General features: G+C 45.3%; 1 protein-coding gene across 1 annotated transcript in view; it reads left to right on the top strand.

Annotated features, from left to right (window-relative positions):
* Positions 1-462: 462 nt before the first annotated feature.
* LRRC26 (leucine rich repeat containing 26) overlaps positions 463-24,936 on the top strand; it is a 124,543-nt gene continuing 100,069 nt past the window's right edge. The window contains exon 1 of the mRNA XM_069241315.1: positions 463-1,394. Coding sequence (XP_069097416.1) covers positions 752-1,394 — 643 coding nt within the window. The 5' untranslated portion in view covers positions 463-751. The remainder of the gene's footprint in view (positions 1,395-24,936) is intronic.

The raw sequence follows: 24,936 nt of genomic DNA, 5'->3' as shown, positions 1-24,936 counted from the left end.
AAAGAAGACTGCATTAGCATGAGACAGGTCTAGATCATGGGACAAACCCATGATCTGCATTCACCTATGGCCAAAAATCATTACCAGGTGTCCAGCAGCGGGCACTCGTGGCAGGGGTGCTCATTCGCAACCATGTGGAGAACTTTTCCATTCCAACACCTCAATTTACGCTTGACTGCACTGAACTGTCCTCACTAGACCATCTTGCAGAGCTCTGTCCAGCATTTTGAAATTTTTCCTCATTCCAACTTTTTATAATGTTTCCTCATTCACGTCCGCTCTGCCTAAAGGCATAACTGCAACAGTGTTTAACAGTAATGTCTATGAAGCATACTTGCCTATATAGGCAATTTCTTTGTCTTTGCTCGACAACTTCTTGGCAGTGTAAACAGCTACGTGGAATGGGTGGAGCAGAGACTGGATAAGGAAATAATTGCACAGTGAGAGGCAGAGGAACAGGATAATCACTGAATAAGGTTGGGCTAATATTGACATTAAGCAGGTGACTTTAACTTGCTCGACAATGTGGCGATAGCAGCGCGAACTTCTTATATTTTCAGCCCAAGGGCGCATCTTGTTTTTAGGAAACTTGAGAACACCATGCAGCACGAGGGCACTTTTTAGGTACGGAGGAGAAGTTATTCCCTACACCGTGGAAACGGCCTTTAAGAAGAGGATTGAAACCCGACCTAAAAATCGATCTTGGGGATGATTCAAACTTTTGTGAGACTTTCTCATTCAGAATAAAATAATGACTGAACTCAGGACACTTATACCAATGATCCTCTGGGGAAGATTCACTTTTTTTCGTTTACTGCTTGTTTTTTCACTGCCTCTGGCTTCTTTCTGCTGTCCTGAACTTTGCAGTTGCCCAGGTGGAGGGGTGAACTGCACTGGTAAAGGCCTACGATTTGTCCCTGAAAATATCAGTCCACTGACTACCACCCTTGTATTGGCACGCAATGACATCTCAGCCTTACAACCCAACTCCTTCCGTAGGCTTGCACGCCTGCAGAGACTGGAATTACAGAACAATGTGATATCCCTCCTGGACGCTCAAGCCTTTGTGGGCCTCTGGAACCTTCAGTACTTGGATTTAAGCTTCAACCAGCTCACTTACCTGAGTCCCGAGGCGTTTTCTTCTCTTGCCAGACTCACAACTTTAAATCTGGGCTACAACCGCATTGGGAACCTGGACCCAGATGTGCTGGTTTGGCTCCCGTCCTTGCAGAAGCTGTTTCTGAATGACAATGCCCTGCCCACCCTCGAGGCTGAGGTTCTACAGCGTCTGCCTTCAGCTGTGTCCCTCCGGCTGGATGGGAATCCGTGGTCCTGCACCTGCCTGATCCGTCCACTCTGGAGCTGGATGGATGAAAACAGAGACAGAATTCGAGGTAAGAAAGAGGGAAAGGGGTTTCTAGCAGTCTAGCATAGACGGTGCAGTGTCGTGCAGTCTATAAATCTATTCTTCAAAGCTCCTCGGATGTGTTCTCAGAGTGGTAGGTCGTCCGTGGTCCCTAAGAGGAGGATCTTGCAGTCCTCGTTCCCAGTTTTGTAATGTTACAGTATCCTTGTCTGCGCCTTGTGGTCCTGGTGCAGAGGGCCCTGGTGCAGAAGTGTCTACGGGCAGGATCAGAGTGGTAGGGTCTGCAAGAGCCATACAGCCAAGTGCCAGTAGAGGAGAGGAGGTGTGAGAGGAAGGTCCCTGCCTCTGTTCCACACTCCAGCTTGGAGCACAGATGAATGAAAACGTGCCTTAGTGACAGCTCGAATGTAAAGCCGAGGAAGCAGACACTGCCACCTAGATTACAGCTAGTGTTAAGGGCAAAAGGGCAATACAGTTTGTTTTATTCACTGTGTAATGTGTTAGTTCATTTTACTGGGTCCTGAGCATAAAAGAGGCCGCAGGTTTGGGCTTAGTGAAAGAGGGTTGAGGTCATGACTGAGTGAACGATCTCAGTACTGTCACCAGGGAAGGCCACTGCTTGAGTATGAATGTTTCTGACTCCTTGCTCATGTAGTCAGTGACTGAGCAACGTTCCCCCAGTGCCGCGGATGGATCTGAGGGGGGATTCGAAAACTGTAGTTCACTTTGGAAGTGCAACACTCACTCCAAGGTGCACACGTGACGCTAAATATATGTATGCCTATTAGTTCGCTTGGCACCTTACCAAACACATGTAGAAGGGCATATTTTTTTATAAAGTGCTGTTTATTTTGAATATCTTTGAGTAGAATCTGACCAGACAGTGCAAAGGCGCCACCAAGGAACTTAAAGTAAGTGCTTTGCAAGATGCTCATATGTTGTAAACAATTTTTCTTAACAAGGAGAAGACGTAATTTTAAAATATAGGGCCTTTTATTAGACTTGGGCACACTGACCGAATAGGAATGAAGAACACTTCTCAGGGTAAGCAGTGGAATATGCTTGGGCTTCTGACGGTGAGTCTAGAGAGTGTATTTTTTGGCAGATTGTCTCCTATGGTGCTACAGGTATCACAGTCCAGATTTCCTAGCCAGCTCTAGCTTTCTTGAAGACTTCATATGATCTAGGCGGAAAGTCAACGGTTAGCCTACTCAACGTTTGGTATTGTTAGCAGCAGCCAACCTAAATCAGCTATTGGTTGACAGGAAATGTCATTAAAATATGTGGAACTTCACAAAGTGTCATTTCTTTGGTGCAATTGTAAAATGAGAACATGTCTGATGGGGTGGGTAGCTCAAGATAACAAAGGAAGTAATGGACAGGGCTCCTGCAAAAAGTTGACCTTTGGCCCTCAGAGGCCACTGGGTGCTACTTTCTCGACATGCAAAGAAGAGCTATATATAATATATAAATATAAGAGCTAGGCTCTGCCTGGCCTCAATCGTGCCCTTGTGAGAAAAACACAACACTGTTTGCCAACGTGTATACAAAAACAATTAATTTGAATTATAAATAAGAAGAATTGTTACTCATATAATCTGCTTCTATGCTGACTGGTCAACTCAGAAGAGCATGGTCGCAGGGACTACCCCACTGAAGTGCTAAGCGATGCAGAGGCAGTGGAACAACCTCTACCTGCTGCCATCCATGCAGGGATCACAGCAGCACAAAATCAGAACAAACACTGGCAAAGCCAACAGGTACGTATGGCCTGTGCTGGTGTGATGGTTATTTATTAGTGCAAGAATGTGTCTCAAAATAAATTGAAAAAAACATGCAACCACCTACCAGTGGATGTCATGTGCATACAATAAATTGAAAAACATTCACTGATGTGGCTGTGTCTCTTGTAATATTATTTAAACAAAAATACTTTCAGTCATGCACTGCGGTTTATAGTTACTATTTGTGAAGGACGCAATAATATGTCACCATCAAACTAAGCACTCAGATTAGCACAAGGTCAGTTTAAACACAGGAATGTCAAAAAGGAGCTGGAAAACAAATCACCGTCTAATTCGGCAGCCAAACGCTAGATAAATAACAGAAATGTAAATGTAATATAAAAAAAAATCAAATAAAACACATTTTAAGCCAGATTTGTCACTAAAGAGAAAGAAACTATGTTTACAATGTGAACAATCTGCACAGTTTTGTGCAGACATTTGAAGTGAAAGAAACCACTGGGTAAAGAGGGTTCCCCACTGCAACTAAGAGAAAGTTTGTATAATGAGAAAATCACACCCTCAACTTTAGCCAGATAAGTCTTATTTCTATTTAACAAGTAAATTTTACAAATATAAAAGCATTTCCCAACACGGAGACACCTGAGAACAAGGCTCCTCTGGATGGAGAGTGGGCATTCCAGGGTGAAAACTCCATAGAAGTTTGGAACAACAAACCCTTTTCAAACCTTTTTTAATCTAGAAAGCGTCCGAGAGTTACTGCTTTCAGGAGCAGGAGACTACTTAAATTATGCTGGTGGTTGCTGATGGATACCACCGGATCTTAATTTTGTCTACTGGGCTGAAATTACGCCCAGCTGACCCGACAACATTAATGTCGCCGTGCTGGCTATACTGGCATGATTTATACACGTAGGCGAATGGGCGCCTCCCTACTAAAACGAAGTACTCAAATGTTTATTAGTTTACAAAGAGTTGTGATTAAAGTATTTGGTCTACCCCTCCTTCTGCCTATGGCGATAGGTCAGCTGCAACACCGTTCAGGGCAGGGCTGGCAGCCGAACGATAAATGCTGCTTGCATGTGTGTGACCTGATGTAGCATGGCATAGTTATCTGCACATGCATGCGCCTGATATAGTCTGTCCTGCCGTGACGTGTGACTTCAGCCCCGCCAAGTGCCATGCATCAGGTGTTTGCCTAACGCATTATGGCAATCTTCACTACATCATTGCAAGTAGCCGAGACTGTCCCGCATTTAAACTAAGCAGCATATTCAGTCACCGTGCCAGGGGTGATGTGCAGAAGACCTATTTGACGTATTCTTCCTCAGCTGTAGACATTATAATATTAATGACCAATGGGTGCTTCCTCTTCTATCCTTGAGGCAAAGGGACACGTGACTCATTGAGACGCTAAACCTCACTGGTCTCAGTCTCATTGACGGCCACGTGGTCCCACAGCCACATGCACTGCGCAGCCCTCAGGGGACCTCAAAATAGTGAACGAGTTTGCATGAGGCTTGCAGCCGGGTGGTCAGAGAGGGAGATGGGCGCCACTGGCTCTAGCTGCTGACCAATGGCGAGTTAGTTTACCACACCAATTGGAACAATCTGTAGTGTTGGGGCCCTTAGGCCCTCATGCTACCAAAATGACTGACACATACACAGTGGCATGGTTGTAAGAACCGGCCAAGGGCACGTGCGCCCAGCCCTTTTTATTGCCAGGTCACCTGACTGGTGACGGCTGTGTTGGATGGGTGCAGGGTGTGAGTGTAAGGCCACTCAGCCGAGTGGCTGGTGAAACACTAGAACGTGTCCAGCAGGACACTATACCGACCAAGCCACCGCAGCACACATTAAAAGTGAGAAAGGGATTAAAGGTGACAGGGGCACAACGCCCATTGTACCAAAAGGGCTTCAGCATCTCCCCCGTCGTGTGTCTTAGCCCGGTCGTCTGCAACTGTGCTAGACAGAGCTGCAGAAGCGACGCATTGCCAGCTTTCCACAAATAATTTTGCAGGTCAGCCAAAATGGCTGTACATTAAAAATGGGAACTGTGACCCTGAATGTGCGATTGAGGGGCTATAAGGGAACAAAGCACTATACAGCTATTATGTTTGACTTTCCTCTTCTGGTAAACAAATATAAAATACAATGTACACACTTTATATATACTATGGGGCAGCTCAGTTTTTCATGTGATCTCTGCAGATGTCTGTGTGTGTAATCAGACAATCACAAACAGCATCCTGGTAAGTGCAAGGGGGAATAGTGTATGTGTATTTATAGTGCTGCGAGGCGTCAACCTGCGACTGAAAGCACTACGCAAGTCTTTATTTTAAAATTCTATCAAACTAGAGGTGGGTGAGTCACAGAAGGCTCAAGGCAGGCGCTCAGCTTGATGTGCTCTTAGACCTTCAAGCCCTAAACGAGCTGAGTTTTCATGTACTCAGACCTCATGTGCCAATAACGACAAAGCATTAACCTTCGATGTAAAACACGAGAGAGAAAAAATTCCCATCTAGTGGCCGAATTCCGTAATGTGAAGCCAGAAAACCTGGTCACAGCTTCTTTGCTAAACCAAATTGTGAGATTGCATGCATACATTTTATTCCACCATTCCTCCCTTTTCTTTATATTTGCCTATGAGAGAAGTACATGACCTCAGGATGTGTAGTGTACAAAACCTTCTTGACTAATTTAATACACTATAAGGTTGCTCCATATGTAATGAAAATGTACTCTATAATGTTGCTCCATATGTAACACAAATGTTTCTTAGTTCACTAATAGCAAAATCACAAGGGTGGCATCATGGGCATACATTTTTTCCAGATTACTCATTAACACCTATCACTTTTAATAAATGTGCCTCAATGTAGTGACATACTCTTATGTACTAAGATGAAACACTTCAGCATGTTACCAAATCTATATTTTTTACATTTTCTAGATACTTTATCATTATTTTAAAGGATGTCAGCTTCACAATTTACATGCCAAACATTTTTAGGGTTCAGCTCTTGCACCGGCTTTTCCAGCTAAGACAGACCCTCTACTCAGCTTGATTTGGCTATGGCTCGTCTCTGCGTGTTACTTTGTAAGCTCGCCCTCTGTATTACGCGCAGTATAAGGTAGGCTACTCCATAAAAAAAAAAAAAAACATTTACAGGTAAAGAAGTCTTTGTTTGTGTTTTTCATTGGTTCTCATGCCTCATGGTGTCACACTCTCTTTGTCTAATCAGCCTACTTGGAAGGTGCCCATAAAAGACACAGGGTCTGATTGAGAAATGTGCAGAGTGCAATTCCTGGCTGGAATTCCATTCAGCACAATTATAAGAGGTCTAGTGTACCTGCACATAGATTTACTGGGTGTGGAAACACTGAACCAGATTTTACCAGCTGGAAAACCCAGCAGTTAACATCACTGCTGGAAAAGCTTGCTTTGCTGCCTGGTCTCCTCTATAACCCCTGCCAAAATCCCAAACAAGGCAGCGGAGGAGCATCACATGCTCCCGCCTGTCAGTTAACATTCCCCACCCCTTCCTTCACCTCTTTAACTCTTTCCTCCAACCACACCTTACAACACACTTTCACCACAGCCCCTTGTACACTTTTACCACCTGCTCAGAGGAGGTACTAAATCTGCATGTTAAATGCGAAAGAAAAGGGAATATGATGCAGAAGACCACGTAGTAAATCCTGATCTGCACAGTAATTCCCAAATCCATGGGATTTAACTCAAAATGGTGGGTTTACTACCATACAATACTGGTAATTACTGGTGCGGAGTTTGCACTCTGCCAATATTGTGCAACTTGTAATTGGAGCCACGATGGCCCATTTAAAGTGGCTGGGGATAGATCAACAGGGATAAAAGGCCTGGTTATCACTTCCCTCAAAATCTACAAAACCTTGTTTTTATCCTGTGCCACTTGAAAGCTTGTGTTGTTAATGCTACCATCATTTCTAGATTGAACTATGCCAATGCTTGCTACATTGGTGCTCCTGAGTTAGCTATTTACAAGCTTTAATTAGTTCAGAACATGGCATCATGACTTGTCATGAATTTCACGAAATTTCTTATGGTTGCAGGGACTCTCCCTAAACTGCACTGCTTGCATGTTTCTAGAAAGATCCACTGTAAGGCACTCCACTTTGCCTACACAGCCTATTTTGAAAAAGGACCCATGCTGCTTATGTGTTTGCATCCAGTTCTAAAGGATCCATTCATTTGGGATCTTTGGTCCTGCTATTAGCCCCTTGATTCAAAAAGTCCTGGTGAGGGCGTAGAGAGGGATGTTCTTTCTCTTGTTGCTTTTTGTGTTTCAGCGGCAGTCAAAGCCGCTCAGACCAATCCTGACACTGCTTTACTGCTAGGTTTAGAATGAAAGCAGCACTAGTATTGCTGGGGAAGCTCTGCTAGTGTCCCAGTGAATGCTGGGTTACCACATTGAGAGAAGAGAAGTGGTGAGCGAGGGGGCTGGAGACTGCTGCATCGTGGTTAACATGAGGTTATTTTATTATTTTTGTTATTTATTTTCACTCCCCCTCCATCTCTGTCTCCCCACCCTTTGCTTTGAGAAGTGCGGTTGCTGCTGCTACTGATTACTGGTGAAGTTGGATTTAACATTACTACTTTTAGAAAGTAGGCATTTCTCTGCACTTACTGCTTTCTGTGCCTTACAGCCTGACTCCAATCCACGTCTGGTCTGTGCTGGTCGAAAGCTCCCCTTGTGCATTCCTCCCACACAGCCATAAACACAGAACCCTCAGCTTTATCTGCATTCATCCGCATATTGATGGGTCTTCCTGGGCAGGAAGGGTTGAGGGACTCTCACTTGCATTTCAAAGCCAGAAGCATTGTAATTTACACCAGAGATACTGTGTGTAAACGTTGCAGTTAGTTTCACATAGTGCCTCATTGTCTTAGTTTTCTACGTTTGTAACTGATGCCAATTATCATGTAGCCCTCTGTTAATGCAGAGTTGTAGTTTCATATCTTTGTTTGTGAAATGCCCAGTTTTTTGGTTGTAAAATCTGGTTACGCTAGCGATTAGGTTACTGGTCACAAAGGAATGTGGGACTGCTGCATATTGAAAACAAGGAAGAGCGTTTCATGCATCAGTTATTAGCCAGCAAGGCCCACCCAGACAAGTCCCCTTCTGGCCATCTAATGACACCACCTTCCTCTGCCTACGGTTGAAAAGGAAGTATACAACTTTCTGGTGTGTAACGGCCGCAGTTTATTAACATCAACATAACATCATAGATCATAATTATCACAAGTTAACCGTCATTCGTACGTTCCATGCATCATGTACATTTTAACCTGTGACTGTTATGATTTTTAGAGATCATTTCTTTGATCTCATGGTTCATCCTTAATTCCTGACAACTCTTCATGCACAGTCCTGGATGCTGGTCCCTTTCTAGGTGTTGAGCGTTTTGTGGCTTCTAGGCTTCCCTTGCTACCAAAGTTCTGTGAAAGTGGCCCTCAGGCCTTGCCTGGGCTGCAAGTGCAGTGTTCGACTGGTGCTGAATCTTTGCTGGCCATTTACCTGCTCCTTGTACACTGCTGTGAGGGATCCCAAGGGCACTGTTCTAGATGCTCTTCTTTGTGGGCTATTGTGCTTTTCTTAGTTGTTTTCTGTGTGCTGCCACCCCATTGCTTGTTTAGACTCTTGCGGCTGCGTCACCCGTGATACCGGTGGGTGGGTCAATATCGCGATTCCAATGCTGTGCAGGGGATGCTGCTCTCTGCCCTTTTGGCCTCGAGTTCACCATGCCTATGTAACCTTATTGGGTGCTTCTGAACCACACTTGCCTGGCCCCTCTGTAGTTTTTCCCAGGCTTGCAGCCTGCCCGCCCCCAGCCTGCTCCCACCCTTCTGTGGGTGTTCCTCGTGGGCCCCTAACTGATCCGGCTTCACCTTCCCGCAACTCCAATTGTTGTTAAAGGGTCTCTGGTGCATACAATCCCACCTGAGCTGGGAAGGCACACTCAGCTTTGATTGCCATCCTTGCAAAGCGCTCTGTCCCGGGTGTAATCTCTCTGTGGGCTTTTAAACACGTCCATGTAATGCCCATTAGGCTACGAGGCCTTCCTGAAAGTGTTTCCTGGACAATTGCGCCCCCCCAGGGGAATTATTTTTTTCTTCAAAAAAATAAATACAAATAAAAAGACAGGGGGTCGCCCGTGGGCAGGGCGACCCCCTGTGGGGTCAATATTTTTTTTAGATGTTGTAGGGTTTCCCTGGGGGCCATTTTGACCCCCAAGGAAACCATACAACAACAAAAAAAATAGATCTATATATAGATCTATATATATAGATATATCTATGTAGATATATCTATGTACATGGATATATCTATAGATATATCTATGTAGATATATATATATATATATATATATAGATAGATCTATGTATATCAATCAATCAAAGAGATTTATAAAGCGCGCTACTCACCCGTGAGGGTCTCAAGGCGCTGGGGGGGCATGGGGGGAGGGAAAGGGGCTGGGAGGTTCACTGTTCGAAAAGCCAAGTTGTGAGGCCCTTCCTGAAAAGAAGTAGGTTTTGGGTCTTGCGAAGGTGGGTTGGGAGGGCGTTCCAGGTTTTGGGTGCAAGGTAGGAGAAGGATCTGCCCCCGGTGGTGGTGTGTTTGATGCGGGGGACAGAGGCGAGAGAGAGGTCAGCTGAGCGGAGGTTTCGTGTGGGGGTGTGGAAAGTGACTCTCGTTGAGGTAGGCAGGGCCTGTGTTGTGGAGTGATTTGTGTGCGAGGATGAGGATCTTGAAGGTGATCCTTTTGTCAATGGGGAGCCAGTGGAGGGATTTGAGGTGTGGAGAGATGTGTTCGTGTCCGGGGAGGTCGAGGATGAGTCGTGCTGCTGAGTTCTGGATGCGTGTAGTTTGCGGTGAGTTTTAGAGTGGTGCCGGCATAGAGGGCGTTTCCGTAATCCAGTCTGCTGCTGATGAGTGTGTGAGTGACAGTTTTTCTGGTCTCTGTGGGGATCCATTTAAATGTTTTTTTTCAGTATACGGAGTGTGTTGGAGCATGAGGAGGTGAGAGCGTTGATTTGTTGGGTCATCGAGAAGGAGGAGTCTAGGATGATGCCGAGGTTTTGTGCGTGGTTGGTGGGGGTGGGTGCAGGGCCTAGCGTGGTGGGCCACCATGAGGGGTCCCAGGTGTTTTTGTGTGGGCCAAAGAGGATTATTTCGGTGCTTGAGTTGAGTTTCAGGTGGTTGGCTGTCATATCTATATCACTTTTGTCAATATGTGTGTGGTTTCCCTGGGGGGAAAAGGGTCAGACTTGTCTAGTGGCAGTTTTAGTGCCATAAAGAAGCGCAGAAGGTTTATATGCCTACTGCAAAGAGCAAATCTGTATTTTATGTAAATAGCTGAGTACATTAGTAAAGTCAGACATTACCTGCGCTATAATACCAATGAAATGTATGTGCGGGGTGGAGGGCGGCTATGGAGAGATGAAGGGCACTTTTGCTGGGTGGTAATGAGGGAATCCGAGGAGGAGGGGGTGGGAGCACCAATAATGATTGTTGGACTGGGCGCAGGAGGTGCTAAAGACTATGACGAATGGTATGTGACAAGGTGTTTTTTGAGTGTCTTGAAAGAACGTGCTGATTGAGGGAAGAAGCGCAGGTAAGGTGGCCTCTACTGTTGCACGTATCTCACACACACTATCGATTTTGTGACTGTCTACGTAGGCTAGTGTTTTAGGGCAACAGTTTAGCCAATAGCAGAGATGGCATCTTGATGGTTGACTGCTGCCTGCACTTGGGTTATAGAGGACCGCTCTGACATAGGATCAGAGACTGAGACATCAGATACTGAGACAGCATCTGAGGGATAGGACAATGGCGCAGACTCTGGGAGTGATTTTTCAGTCGGAGGAGTCCCATTCGATAACTCCTCTTCCAGTACATTATGAGGGAGGTGATGAGGACAGTCCTGCTGTCCCTTCGCAAGCTGTTTGTGCAACTGGGTAATAGTGGGTTAGCCCAACCCAGAGAGCAGGTGAATGCGGCGGCAAGCGGAGAGAGAGAGAGAGTGCTCTCTTGGGAGCTCCCCAATTTAGTTCAGCCCCAAATTCCACCACCCAAATCGTATTGTGGAGACATCAAAATTATCTATGGCAAAACAAACTGGTTTTGCAAGGCAGGCACCTGTGTTTTTGGTCCTGGATTCGGCGGCCATATAGAGAAACACACTAAACCCAAACATTTCTGGAAACTAGACATTCGGGGAGTCCACAGAGGTGTGACTTGTGTGGATTCCCCAAAGTTTTCTTACCCAGAATACCCTGCAAAGCTGAAATGTTGAATAAAAACTCTCGCATTTCTGTCACACAAACTACAGGAATATGCTGGGATCCACAAAATTCCTACCACCCAGTGACTCCTCACCTGTCCTGATAAAAGCACTACCCCACTTGAGTGCCTACACCTAGTGCCTGCGTCAGGAATGGATCACCCCAGGGTCAACAGCTGCCTCATGTAAAGACCTGTAGTGTGGTCAGTTTTACGTATATTTTGCGCATTAGCTTCAGGCTTTAGGCCTCTGTGCACTTTGCCCTAAATATATTTTATTCATTTGCTAACAGCTTAGAGCCTCTGTGCACTTTATTCTAAATGCTTTCTATTAGGCTTCGTACTGTTATTTTACAGAATAGCCAGTTCTACGGTGTTGTTTTTTATTCATATCACACTGTTTTGCCTACTTCAGCACTGGAGTTCTTCATAACATATTCACTCTGTGCTTTAGTCAAGGATACAGTCTGGTACATTGCCGATAGACGTGGTAGGAGTCTAGACTTGCCATTCTTGCGTAGGAACATTTTGTGATCACAATGACATGTTAGTTATAAAATCACTTCCTTGTCCCAATACATGGAAGAGGGAGATTCCGACCAGGGAACCACAACTAGACGCTGACTGCCTCGTTGCAGATGCTGAACCAGATCACAGGCCTTTGCTCAGGTATGAGTGTGTCCGTCTCCCTAGTGATACAGAAAGGCAAGCTAGAAGCTTCACATGCTGTGCTCTAAATAGAACAAGCAGAGGGAGAGTAGAAACGGTTAGGAATTATGATAGCGTTATTCTTATGTTTTACTCTCCTGGTTACTATATCAATCCTACTATGTTGTATTGTTCTGGTTATTGCGGCTCACGCCTTAATATCTAAAATACAGTTGTTTTATTAAAACATTCTATAAAACTTATACTGTCTTTGTCATTTGTATATGAGACCATATTGTGAATGAGAGAGTTGGTTTGGATCTGAGTGACCACGACTTCCCTGAGAAGTTCCAAAGATGTCATGCGCTTGGCTGCCCAATCATTTCTTCCCTGTGGGAGAAATGAGGCACTGCTAGTTAGCCGGAGCAACAACCGGATTTAGGGTGACAGAGTACCTTACACGTGGGTCAGACTCAGTCCCCCACACCGTTAACGATCCTGCTGCCTAGAAATCCAGTAGTCTCATTTAGGATAATGAGAGCCCACGCGACATGGCGCCGCCAACGTTTGGTCTGGCTCTAATGTTTGGGTCCGACTGACTCTCTCGGTCTCGTATATATTTTGACTCCTCGGTTCCGTATACGGAGACGTCCGTGGGGCTGAGGGTTTCCGCCACCACAGGTTGGGTACATCCTATTGCTTAGTGGTTGGTTGTTCAAGCTTGAACTTTGAAAGCAAAATCCCCGATATTGGTGTGCCTTCTCTGTTCTAGAGCTATTTTTGTTATACTAATGGCGAATCCAGTTGTAGTAAATATACCGCTTAATATGCGATTTCCGCTCACGGGTCATCTGATAGCACATGGACTGACGGTCCAGGGGGGTCCGGTCACTTTTGTGGTGGACGCCCATGCAGCCTATAGAACTGAACTTTTTTATTCTTGGGTCGTATTTCCAGCAGCTGATGGGGGTACAAATACTTTTCACGAATATACTGTTGCGAATGTCCCTGGACAATACAGGGCTTATGCATACTTAGAAATACCTTTATCTTATCAAGAACACCATAATTGGCTTGATGGCGCCCTCCCACACTCAGTAACACCAGTAAGGTTAGGTCCGTTAAGTAATGATGGTCCGACCTGGCCTTTATTGGCTACATATACACCATATCCTGGAGTGGCAAATGTGTCAGTGGCTGAAGTGCGTCGATTATATATGGAATTAACTACAACATACAGACGATTAGTTCAGTTTGTGATGCAGACATTAAATACGAATGCAGCGCGTGCTGCTCCAGCACACCCGCATGCGGTGGTACCGGGGATCAATCCGGCCACTGTACACTCAGTGATGGGCAAAGTACCGGCTAAACGTGAGGAGACTCCGTTTTGGCTGGCGCAAAAAATTAATACGCTGGAAGCAGTATTTCCCCATACGGGACCTCAGGATAAGCATAGAATTTTGACGATGTGTTTGCCGTATGGGATGGTTCCTACGGTGGATCTTTGTAATACTTGGGGCACGGTGTTTGCCGCACTCTATACTACAGCACACGGTACACCGACTTTGGCTAATTTGCCGGAGGTGCTTAAACAAATTCAGGATGAATATGGGGCTGCCCCTGCCTTAGATTTGGGCATGCAATTGATGGGTAATTTTGATGCGGTTTCTTCTTTTATTTTGAGTAATCTCAAGGGGGAGGCTGTCACACTAGCAGTGCGAATGCGTCTTCGGGACGTTCCGCAGATTAATCAGGAGCGAGAACTTCCGAGAATAATAGCTGAAACATATTCTAGTATTGGTCGTGATAGCCTAGGGGCTCGACCGCAGAAACCACAATTGCAGGGTAAAAATAATAAGGATAATTCTAAGCAAAAGCAACCTGAGGGTGCGAAAAAGCGCTGGGACAAGAAACAGCAAACACCTAAGAAAGATGGTGGGCAGTCTCCGCAACCGGAGACGCCACAAAATAAGTATAATCTCAGGAATAGGGATACTTTGAGGACGCCTGATAGATATCAATATACTGATACCCGCCAATCTCGTTCCTTTCAGGACTCCTCGGAGAAAAGAAGTGAGAGAGGTGGGCGGTCAGAGTGGAGGACGGAGTACGTGAAACCGAGACAGGATTCACAACGCTCAGCGGCGGTTTCTATTAAACAAGAAGAGAAACCGCCGCAACAAAAACAGCAATTTAAAAAGAAGAAAGTGGCAGCAGTCTCAGTTAGACATGCCGCTCAAGAAGAGAGTTCTCTTGACGAACAAGACATGGGCGTTAGCACTGTTAGACAGCGCGGCAGAGGTCACAATAGTTCGCCGGAGTCTTCTAGAGCATCTGGAGGCGAAAGCAACTGATGACTTCATACAAGTCGAGACGGCGGTAATGCGAGTCTCTGATCCTGATCAAGTATATCTTGTGACTCTACGGTTAGAAGGGGACATTGACCGCATTGTACACGCCATCTTTTGGGACGATGTGGTGAAATCGTATGATGTCCTGTTGGCTGAACAAGATTGGCCACCTGACTTTGTTCGCGACTGTCCGGTTGTGGAGGAGGTTATTATGCCTTCCTTTTCACCGCTTGTTCCGAGAGAACTAGCGGAGTCCTATTGTAAATCATGGGCTCTAGCACAAGCCCCCGCCCTATATAGGAATAATGTGGGGTGGGATGAACAATCACCTTATCATGTCATTCCAATTAAAAGCGAACCTCAGCCACAGCCGCAATATCCTATTAAATTTGAAGCAAGGGCATCGGTTAGGAAAATTCTTACACAATTGGAGTACCAAGGTGTGATTGGGCCTTGTGTCTCGCCGATGAATAATCCCTTATTTCCGGTTGCTAAACCGGACCATTCCTATAGGATAGTGGTGGATTATAGACATTTGAATAGTCATACACGCACATATGCCATACAGAATTCACATAGCGCTGCGCTTATGAATAATATAGTGCGTAAAAAATATAAAACAACCTTGGATATCTCGAATGGATTTTTCTGCCAGAATATAGCACCCGAAAGTCGGGACTATACCAGTTTCAGTGCGTTTGGCTCTCAGAAAAAGTTTTGTCGTTTACCTCAGGGGTATAAGAATAGCCCAGGACTGTTTTCGGCTCGTGTAACTGAACTTCTACACGAGTTGGACCCTGAGGCGTTATCATATGTTGATGACATTTATTTGACGGACGATGAGATTCTCCAACATCTCAGACGCATATAGCACATTGTTGTGGGTTTTGCTGATATTGGCTATAAGTTTCATTTTAAGAAATCCAAGATTGCCTTCCTCAGTGTTATTTTCCTGGGATATGAGTTATCGAGTGAAGGCAAGAGCCTGGCGCCACATTTTTTGGAGAAATGTGCTTTATTGCAGCCTCCTAATACGGTTCGGAAGCTCCAGTCATTATTGGGGTTTCTGAATTTTGGCAGAACTTACATTCCTGATTATGCTACACGTATAAAACCTTTATATGAACTGATTCGCCCGAATTTTTCAAGTAGATTTTGGACGATTGAGCATACACACATACTGCGAGAGTTGCAGAATGATCTCTTAGCGGTTAAACATTTACACACACGGGACAATAAAACTCATTTGGTCATCAGGGTGATTCCTGGGGCTGTTGGATTTACGTATGTCACCTTTAATGAAGGGGAGACAGTCCCGATAGCATACAAGTCCCACTTGTATTCTGCTGCAGAACAACGTTTTGCACAGACTGAGAAAATTCTCACTGCAGTACAGATGGCTGTGATCAAAGAAAGACCGCTAGCCCAGGGCCAACGCATTATTGTCGTTTCCCCAATTCCGGCCTTAGAGGCTGTTACAAAAGCGAGTGTTCCTAATTCGAAAGCTTTACACCCGCGGTGGATACAATGGGCTACGTCTTTGACGGCCACTGATGTGGATTACATATTTGACCCTACGCTGCAGACTCAAGAATTTCTTCAATATGAAATAGAGTACCCAGTTCCTGCTGGCACATTGCCTATTGACCAATATGAAGTGGTCATGTATACCGATGGCTCTGCGCAACCGGCGGTTGGGACTAAACAGCAGTATTCTGCTGCATGTGCGGTGGTGAGCGGGACTATGGAGGGGGAAGTCTTCTGCCCCCGACATACTTATACTAAAACCTTGGGAGATTGCACGGCGCAGCTGGCTGAGCTCAAAGCTCTTTTGTTAGCATTGGAGCATGCAGAGCCGGCGATATTGACCTTGCTGGTCTGTGACTCCTACTACTGTGTGCAATCCTTCAATGAATATCTGCACTATTGGAAAATGAATGGGTTCAGAGATTCTAAAGGCAACACCATTAAACATAAATTGTTGTGGGGTAAGGTTGCGGGTCTGAAAGAAACGCTTCCTAAAGTCCATGTTGTACATACACTTGGACACCAGCGCGTTGGAATACACGTTGCTGGGAATACTTTGGCTGATGAGGCTGCAAAGTCAGCAGTGGCTATCGCCACTGTAGCCGCAGTGACTCGTTCGAGTTCAAAACCAGACATAGAGATTTCGGCTGCCATAAAAGCTACGGCTGATGGCACGCCATTTCCTAAAGGATTCCCTTCTAAATATAGTTACTGCTTGAGTGGTGCACTAAATGCTGTTGTTAATATTCCAGGCATTGGTGTACGTGAGTTACCGAATAAGATTGAGAGACCTCGATTAATTTCTACAGCATATGAAGGGGTGGCATCTGCGCATGCTGGTGTAGCTGCCACGATTTCACTTTTACAGGCCCGTTATTGGTGGCCTGGTCTCTATAAGGAGACAAAGCAGTATGTCCTTTGTTGTGACGTCTGTCAGCAAATTAAAGCATCGTCGGCTAGACGCCCGCAGCAGACGCCTCTTCTGATTTCAAACAGACCATTACAGTGTGTGTACTTGGACCATTGTGGTCCGCTGACACCGGATAGTGCATACAAATACATATTGGTTGCTGTAGATTCGTGCTCCAGATTTGTGTGGGTCTGGCCACAGCGCTCGGCTGACGCTCGGACTGTTATTAAAGATTTGCGTATCTTTGTCGATACATTTGCAGTTGCGGCTTTTCATTCGGACCAGGGCCCTGTTTTTGCCTCTAAGGCATTCAGGGACACCATGGCTTCGTTGGGGGTCCAACTCCAATTCTCGTCTCCATTTCATCCCGAGGGAAATTCTGTCGTGGAGCGTTTAAATCGTGATTTAAAGCAATCCTTAACAGCCAGGGTTATAGGTACGGGTCGTAGTTGGCTAGCCACCTGTATGGAGTACAGAGAGCACTTAATAACTTGCCTAGAAGGTCACTGGGGTGTCGTACTTCATATGAGTGCCTGTTCGGAACACAAATGTATGTTCCTGATCTAGATGGTCCTGGTGTGGAGGCGGCAGATACGCCCTTTGACATAAATGATCGTGTCGCTGTTTTGCAGGATTTACAACAATTTCGTGAAGATAACTCTTCTGCGAGTGCTGCCTCCTCTGGAATTAAGGATGAGCCAGTAACACCTACTGGTTGGATACCCAGGATTGGGGATCTAGTGCGTGAAAAGGTCGCAGTAAGGAAAGAATTTGGTCCTTCTTATCGAGCACCTGTCCCGGTGTTGGGGGTGAGCGGCACGAGAACTGTGATTTTGCCGCCGCTGCAAGGGGCCAAAGGAAATCGTTTTGTTTCCATTGATAATGTCAAGTTACAACATGTGGCCGATTCTGCACTGCAGACCAAGAGGGACACCCAGTAGTTCCGGCATCTATCTCACTACTGGGGAAGAAGTCCCCCTGCAGGTGATTTGCACCGACCCTGTTTCCTCTCCGAGCTTGGGGAGGGTGGAAGATGATCTTGCGATTGTTCCACAGTCAACGATTGATATCGATTCTTTTGCTCAAGTTGCTGTACGTTCTACTGATGTTTCTGAACATGTGATTTATAGTGTACCTAGGAGAGAACCTCCATCGGCTTCCTTGTTCACTGTTGCACCTTTTGCTAGAACTGCTTCTGGCTGCTTCAACGACGCGGATGCGGCTGTATCCAGCTCTTCGTCTTCACTGTCTTCAATCCGAGGTCCACGTAAGCTGCTCAGTTGGCTTAAACGTACATATTTTGTTGTTCCTTGGAACTATTTGTGGCTTTTTATGGCTGTAATGACTCTTTTTTTATGGTTGGGATTTGTGGTTACTTTTTTTCTAGTAATACATGGTCATTTTCTTCCTGATCGATCAGACATTGAGCACGTGGAGACTGTGTTGAGACCACATTTTTCGTCTCATATGGTTCGAAGAGACTTATCCAATGTGAACATTTCTGCAATGCCAATTCCGGATGGGATTGTGTGGGATAAAGTAATGTTTGATATATATGGTCCCACTGAATTGATTCAAATACCATATGTCCTTAAGTTATCAATGAATGATATTGTTATTCCAGGCATTGTTTCTGATGATTGGGATGTGAAGACAGTAGACTCTATGCTGACTGATTTGCAATATTATACTGTCTATGACGATGAAGATGCTTACCAATTTAGAGATAATCATGGTGATATGTTTTGCTACACCCATTATGGACACCACTTTATTCACAAAGCGAGTAGCCCTAAGTCCATCTTTAATTATGTAAAATGGGAACATTGCTCGACTTCTCCACAAGGGAGTTCGAAAACGTATAATGATAAATTTGCATATTTTTCTGGGCATGATCAGCGAAATGCTAAGTCTTACTATTTTAAAGTGACACCGTATTCTAAAAAGCAAATTTTGTTGACAGATACTAAATTACTATATTCTAATTCGTTTGTATCTAAACTTTCGGTCGAAGGATATGAATACTGGTTGAAGACTGTTGACTTGAAAAGTGTTTGGGGTACGAAAAATTGGCAGATGCAGGGCAGAGATACATTATTTCGAGCATGCATTATCCCTGTGCAAATGATTTTCCTCAATGACACAGTACAACAGACTAGTTGTTTGGGCTTGGCGTCGATTAGAGAATTGACTTTGCCTAGTATACCTGTCCCTTCTAAATTAAATAACTGGCAGCACTATGTGAATGCTACTTTTAGTGAATTTACGCATTGGGTACAGAATGGTACGCTTAACGCTTCATCGTTATATCCGGGCGGGTGGTTATTGTGGCCTGTACACGTTTTGTTACCTCTTCTGGGGGGTTCAGGACTAGTAGGGCAGACCCTTGTTATATTTCACCAGAACATGCTGATATAATAACTACATACAGTGTGGGGAAACTTTGTCAACAATGGTTGAAGTACTCCACGCTGGGTGCAGTTAAGTCACACCTCCAGTTACTGTCTAATGGTACTGATTTACAAGATTTCTTATCAGGTCCCAAGGTGCCCCGGAGAAAAAGGTTTTTATACGAAGTGTATAATGAGTTTTGGAAACTTTCCCAGCAGGAGGCTGCAGCCCGGTTAAGACAGATTGATCAAGAAAATCTGCTGCAGACTTTGTCTGTTGTTGATAATGGCATGCATACCCTTTCTGACCGTGTTTACACGATTGACAGCATTGTCTCTTCTGCTATTGACCTTATAAAATCGGACATGTCTTCTTTATATCATGGGCAGAGTCAGACACGATCTATCATGCAGCTGGGTTGGACTCTTCAGACCTTGAAGGCGGGTCGCGTTCCATGGCAGCACATTCGTGCCAGAGAGATCTTTATCTCCTTTAATTTAACTCGTCAACAACAATTGATGGCTAAGAAGGAAGCGACGTATGTTATGTTAAATATTGAAAAATTGGAGAAACTGCCTTTTACGGTGGCTGAGATTCCGTCAGCTGAGTGGTTGATTCATGGGGTTATTAATTTGCCTATCTCCACTCTGCAATTTACTTCTTGTTTGAAGCACATTCCAGTGGGTAGATATGAACTATTGGGTGACAGTTACATACACGAGGTGTGGGAGCTTCCTTTTCAGTACAGATGTGTTAATGGTTTACGGGAGGTTTTTCTTAGCGGTAGCGAATGCGAAGCTTCTGTTAGCCATTCCATGGTTTGTAAACAGCTGTCCTTGCACGGAGCGTGTAACGCTTCGATTGCTAACTTAGCTTGTTATCTGAAGGGAGTTCCAGTCCCAGTAATTAAAAACACTTTCCAGGTGCTTTCTAACGGCAGTTACATTGTTCTTAACAGCGAACGCTGCTGTGGCATGCGTGCCGGAATAGTTTACGTCGTTGTCGTCAACAAGGCCGTTACGTGCTGTGGGAATGTGTTGTTTCCCCCTACTGAATTTAGGGAGGTAGCGGACATCTGGCCTCATATTGCTACTTCCAAGGTTGATTTCGACAAGTTGAGTCGGCTGAAAGCTTTCTTGTTTCAAAAGCATGTGGCCCTTACATCTGCTAGCGAGACCTACGCACTTCAAGTGGCAAGGTCGTCGGCGGAGATACAGTCCCTTTTGAATACTAACTTTCCGAGTCACTTCGGTGAACTTGTGGGACGTATATTTAATGCATCCAGCACTGCTGGTGTTGCTCATTTTTTCAAAGCCGTTGGTGTTGGTTTCGTTCACACCTTCTCTTCCATATTCGGTTTGATACCCTCGGCTATACACTCTATTTTCGGAAGCATTTTTGGGGGTTTCCCAATTACTTTGGCTTTATTGGCTGGAGTTTTGCTGTTGTTACTATTTTTTCGCAATGGCTGTCCCGCTGCGACGAGATCCTATACTGCTGCTCCCGTCAGCGCAGCTGTGTCGTGAACGCATGATGCAGCGTTTTGGAGCTACACTCCTGGCTCATTTGGAGTGTGACTGGTCTTTGTCATTCAGGCCGGTTTTGGATTGTGTGCAACCCGTGTTTCGATGTCTTTGGTGCTCGTTTGAACATGCACTGGCTTTCTGTCTCTCACTGCAGCGCTCTCCAGTGGTTGATCTTGATCTGTTGATGTTCCCGATTAGGGCTCATTCCCAGACTTGTGCACTACGGTTGCGTTTGCTTCGTGAAGCGGATTATGAGATTCCCTTCCTGGAGGAAGATGGTTTTGTCTCTTTCCTTGGCACTACACGGGGTGCCGCCCTAAATGGTTTTGGGGCTTTGGAACACACTTGCTCCATGGTACTTTGTGGCGTGTATCTTCCGATATTGACATATCTCGAAGTGGAGGAGCTTCTACGTTCTATTGCTTCTGTCTGACAATTGGATTTTTTTTTTTTTTCTCTATCTCTCCCGACTAAATTGACAGTATTTTGCAATTCGCTCTATCGTCACATGTTTCCTAAATTTATGACTTTATTGTCTTCTCATCTTGTCGAAATTTTGTGCTTAAATTTAGATTATGTTTTTTATGTTATTAGAACCACTTGCTACCGACAAGGGGAGGGTGTAGTGTGGTCAGTTTTACGTATATTTTGCGCATTAGCTTCAGGCTTTAGGCCTCTGTGCACTTTGCCCTAAATATATTTTATTCATTTGCTAACAGCTTAGAGCCTCTGTGCACTTTATTCTAAATGCTTTCTATTAGGCTTCGTACTGTTATTTTACAGAATAGCCAGTTCTACGGTGTTGTTTTTTATTCATATCACACTGTTTTGCCTACTTCAGCACTGGAGTTCTTCATAACATATTCACTCTGTGCTTTAGTCAAGGATACAGTCTGGTACATTGCCGATAGACGTGGTAGGAGTCTAGACTTGCCATTCTTGCGTAGGAACATTTTGTGATCACGATGACATGTTAGTTATAAAATCACTTCCTTGTCCCAATACATGGAAGAGGGAGATTCCGACCAGGGAACCACAACTAGACGCTGACTGCCTCGTTGCAGATGCTGAACCAGATCACAGGCCTTTGCTCAGGTATGAGTGTGTCTGTCTCCCTAGTGATACAGAAAGGCAAGCTAGAAGCTTCACATGCTGTGCTCTAAATAGAACAAGCAGAGGGAGAGTAGAAACGGTTAGGAATTATGATAACGTTATTCTTATGTTTTACTCTCCTGGTTACTATATCAATCCTACTATGTTGTATTGTTCTGGTTATTGCGGCTCACGCCTTAATATCTAAAATACAGTTGTTTTATTAAAACATTCTATAAAACTTATACTGTCTTTGTCATTTGTATATGAGACCATATTGTGAATGAGAGAGTTGGTTTGGATCTGAGTGACCACGACTTCCCTGAGAAGTTCCAAAGATGTCATGCGCTCGGCTGCCCAATCATTTCTTCCCCGTGGGAGAAATGAGGCACTGCTAGTTAGCCGGAGCAACAACCGGATTTAGGGTGACAGAGTTCCTTACACGTGGGTCAGACTCAGTCCCCCACACCGTTAACGATCCTGCTGCCTAGAAATCCAGTAGTCTCATTTAGGATAATGAGAGCCCACGCGACAGACCAACATCGACCGTTGTGTGATCTATTCCTGTCGCGGGCACCAGGTCTACCCACACAAGTGAGGTATCATATTTATCGGGAGACTTGGGGGAACGCTGGGTGGAAGGACATTTGTGGCTCCTCTCAGATTCCAGAACTTTCTGTCACCGAAATGTGAGGAAAATGTGTTATTTTAGCCACATTTTGAGGTTTGCAAAGGATTCTGGGTAACAGAACCTGGTCAGAGCCCCACAAGTCACCTCATCTTGGATTCCCCTGGGTTTCTAGTTTTTCAAAAATGTGCTGGTTTGCTAGGTTTCCCTATGTGCCGGCTGAGCTAGAGGCCAAAATCTACAGGTAGGCACTTTGGAAAAAATAGCTGTGTTTTCTGTCAAAAAATGGGATGTGTCCACGTTGTGTTTTGGGGCATTTCCTGTCGCGGGCACTAGTCCTACCCACACAAGTGAGGTATCATTTTTATCGGGAGACTTGGGGGAACGCTGGGTGGAAGGAAATTTGTGGCTCCTCTCAGATTCCAGAACTTTCTGTCACCGAAATGAGAGGAAAACGTGTACTTTTAGCCACGTTTTGAGGTTTGCAAAGGATTCTGGGTAACAGAACCTGGTCAGAGCCCCACAAGTCACCCCATCTTGGATTCCCCTAGGTCTTTAGTTTTAAAAAATGCATAGGGTTGGTAGGTTTCCCTAGGTGCCGGCTGAGCTAGAGGCCAAAATCCACAGCTAGGCACTTTGCAAAAAACAGCTGTTTTCTGTCAAAAAAATGGGATGTGTCCACATTGTGTTTTGGGGCATTTCCTGTTGCGGGCGCTAGGCCTACCCACACAAGTGAGGTATCATTTTTATCGGGAGACTTGGGGGAACATAGAATAGCAAAACAAGTGTTATTGCCCCTTATCTTTCTTTAAATTTTTTCCTTCCAAATATAAGAGAGTGTGTAAAAAAGACGTCTATTTGAGAAATGCCCTGCAATTCACATGCTAGTATGGGCACCCCGGAATTCAGAGATTTTCAAATAACCACTGCTCCTCAACACCTTATCTTGAGCCCATTTTGGAAATGCAAAGGTTTTCTTGATACCTATTTTTCACTCTTCATATTTCAGCAAATGAATTGCTGTATACCCAGTATAGAATGAAAACCAACTGCAGGGTGCAGCTCATTTATTGGCTCTGGGTACCTAGGGTTCTTGATGAACCTACAAGCCCTTTATATCCCCGCAACCAGAAGAGCCCAGCAGACAAATCTGTATATTGGTTTCGGAAATCTGACATCGCAGGAAAAAGTTACAGAGTAAAACATAAAGAAAAATGGCTGTTGTTTTCAGCTCAATTTCAATATTTTTTTTATTTCAGCTGTTATTTTCTGTAGGAAAACCTTGTAGGATCTACACAAATGACCCCTTGCTGAATTCAGAATTTTGTCTAGATTTCATAAATGTTTAGCATTCCGGGATCCAGAATTGGTTTCACACCCATTCCTGTCACTAACTGGAAGGAGGCTGAAAGCACCAAAAATAGTAAAAATGGGGTATGTCCCATTAAAATGCCAAATTTGTGTTGAAAAATGTGGTTTTCTGATTCAAGTCTGCCCGTTACAGAAAGGTGGGAAGATAGTGATTTCAGCACCAGAAACCCTTTGTTGATGGCATTTCAGGGACAAAACCACAAGCCTTCTTCGGCAGCCCTTTTTTCCCATTTTTTTGGAAAAAACGAAATTTTCACTGTATTTTGGCTATTTTCTTGGTTCCTCCAGGGGAAACCACAAACTCTGGGTACCATTAGAATCCCTAGGATGTTGGAAAAAAAGGACGCAAATTTGGCATGGTTAGCTTATGTGGACAAAAAGTTATGAAGGCCTAAGCGCGAACTACCCCAAATAGCCACAAAAGGGCTGAGCACTCGGGGGGGGATTAAGCCCTGACAGGAGTACATTTACAGGTATTGGAAGGGAGAACTCACCAGAAATGTTTGAAGACATAGGCCCTCATTCTGACCTTGGCGGGCGGCGGAGGCCGCCCGCCAAAGTCCCGCCGTCAGGTTACCGTTCTGCGGTCGAAAGACCGCGGCGGTAATTCTGACTTTCCCGCTGGGCTGGCGGGCGGTCGCCTTCAGACCGCCAGCCAGCCCAGCGGGAAAGAGGCTTCCACGATGAAGCCGGCTCGGAATCGAGCCGGCGGAGTGGAAGCTGTGCGACGGGTGCAGTTGCACCCGTCGCGTATTTCACTGTCTGCGCAGCAGACAGTGAAATACATTTAGGGGCCCTCTTACGGGGGCCCCTGCAATGCCCATGCCAGTGGCATGGGCACTGCAGGGGCCCCCAGGGGCCCCGCGACCCCCCCTACCGCCATCCGGATCTCGGCGGTCCGACCGCCGGGATCTGGATGGCGGTAGGGGGGGTCGGAATCCCCGTGGCGGTGCAGCAAGCTGCGCCGCCGCGGAGGATTCAATGGGGCCGCGGTACACTGGCGGGACCCCGCCAGTGGTGCCGGTCCGACCGCGGCTTTACCGCCGCGGTC

This window comes from Pleurodeles waltl, chromosome 6, assembly GCF_031143425.1.
Source record: "Pleurodeles waltl isolate 20211129_DDA chromosome 6, aPleWal1.hap1.20221129, whole genome shotgun sequence".
Classification (NCBI taxonomy): domain Eukaryota; kingdom Metazoa; phylum Chordata; class Amphibia; order Caudata; family Salamandridae; genus Pleurodeles; species Pleurodeles waltl.
The sequence above is the reverse complement of the archived record's forward strand: the minus strand, read 5'-3'. Positions and strand labels throughout refer to the sequence as shown.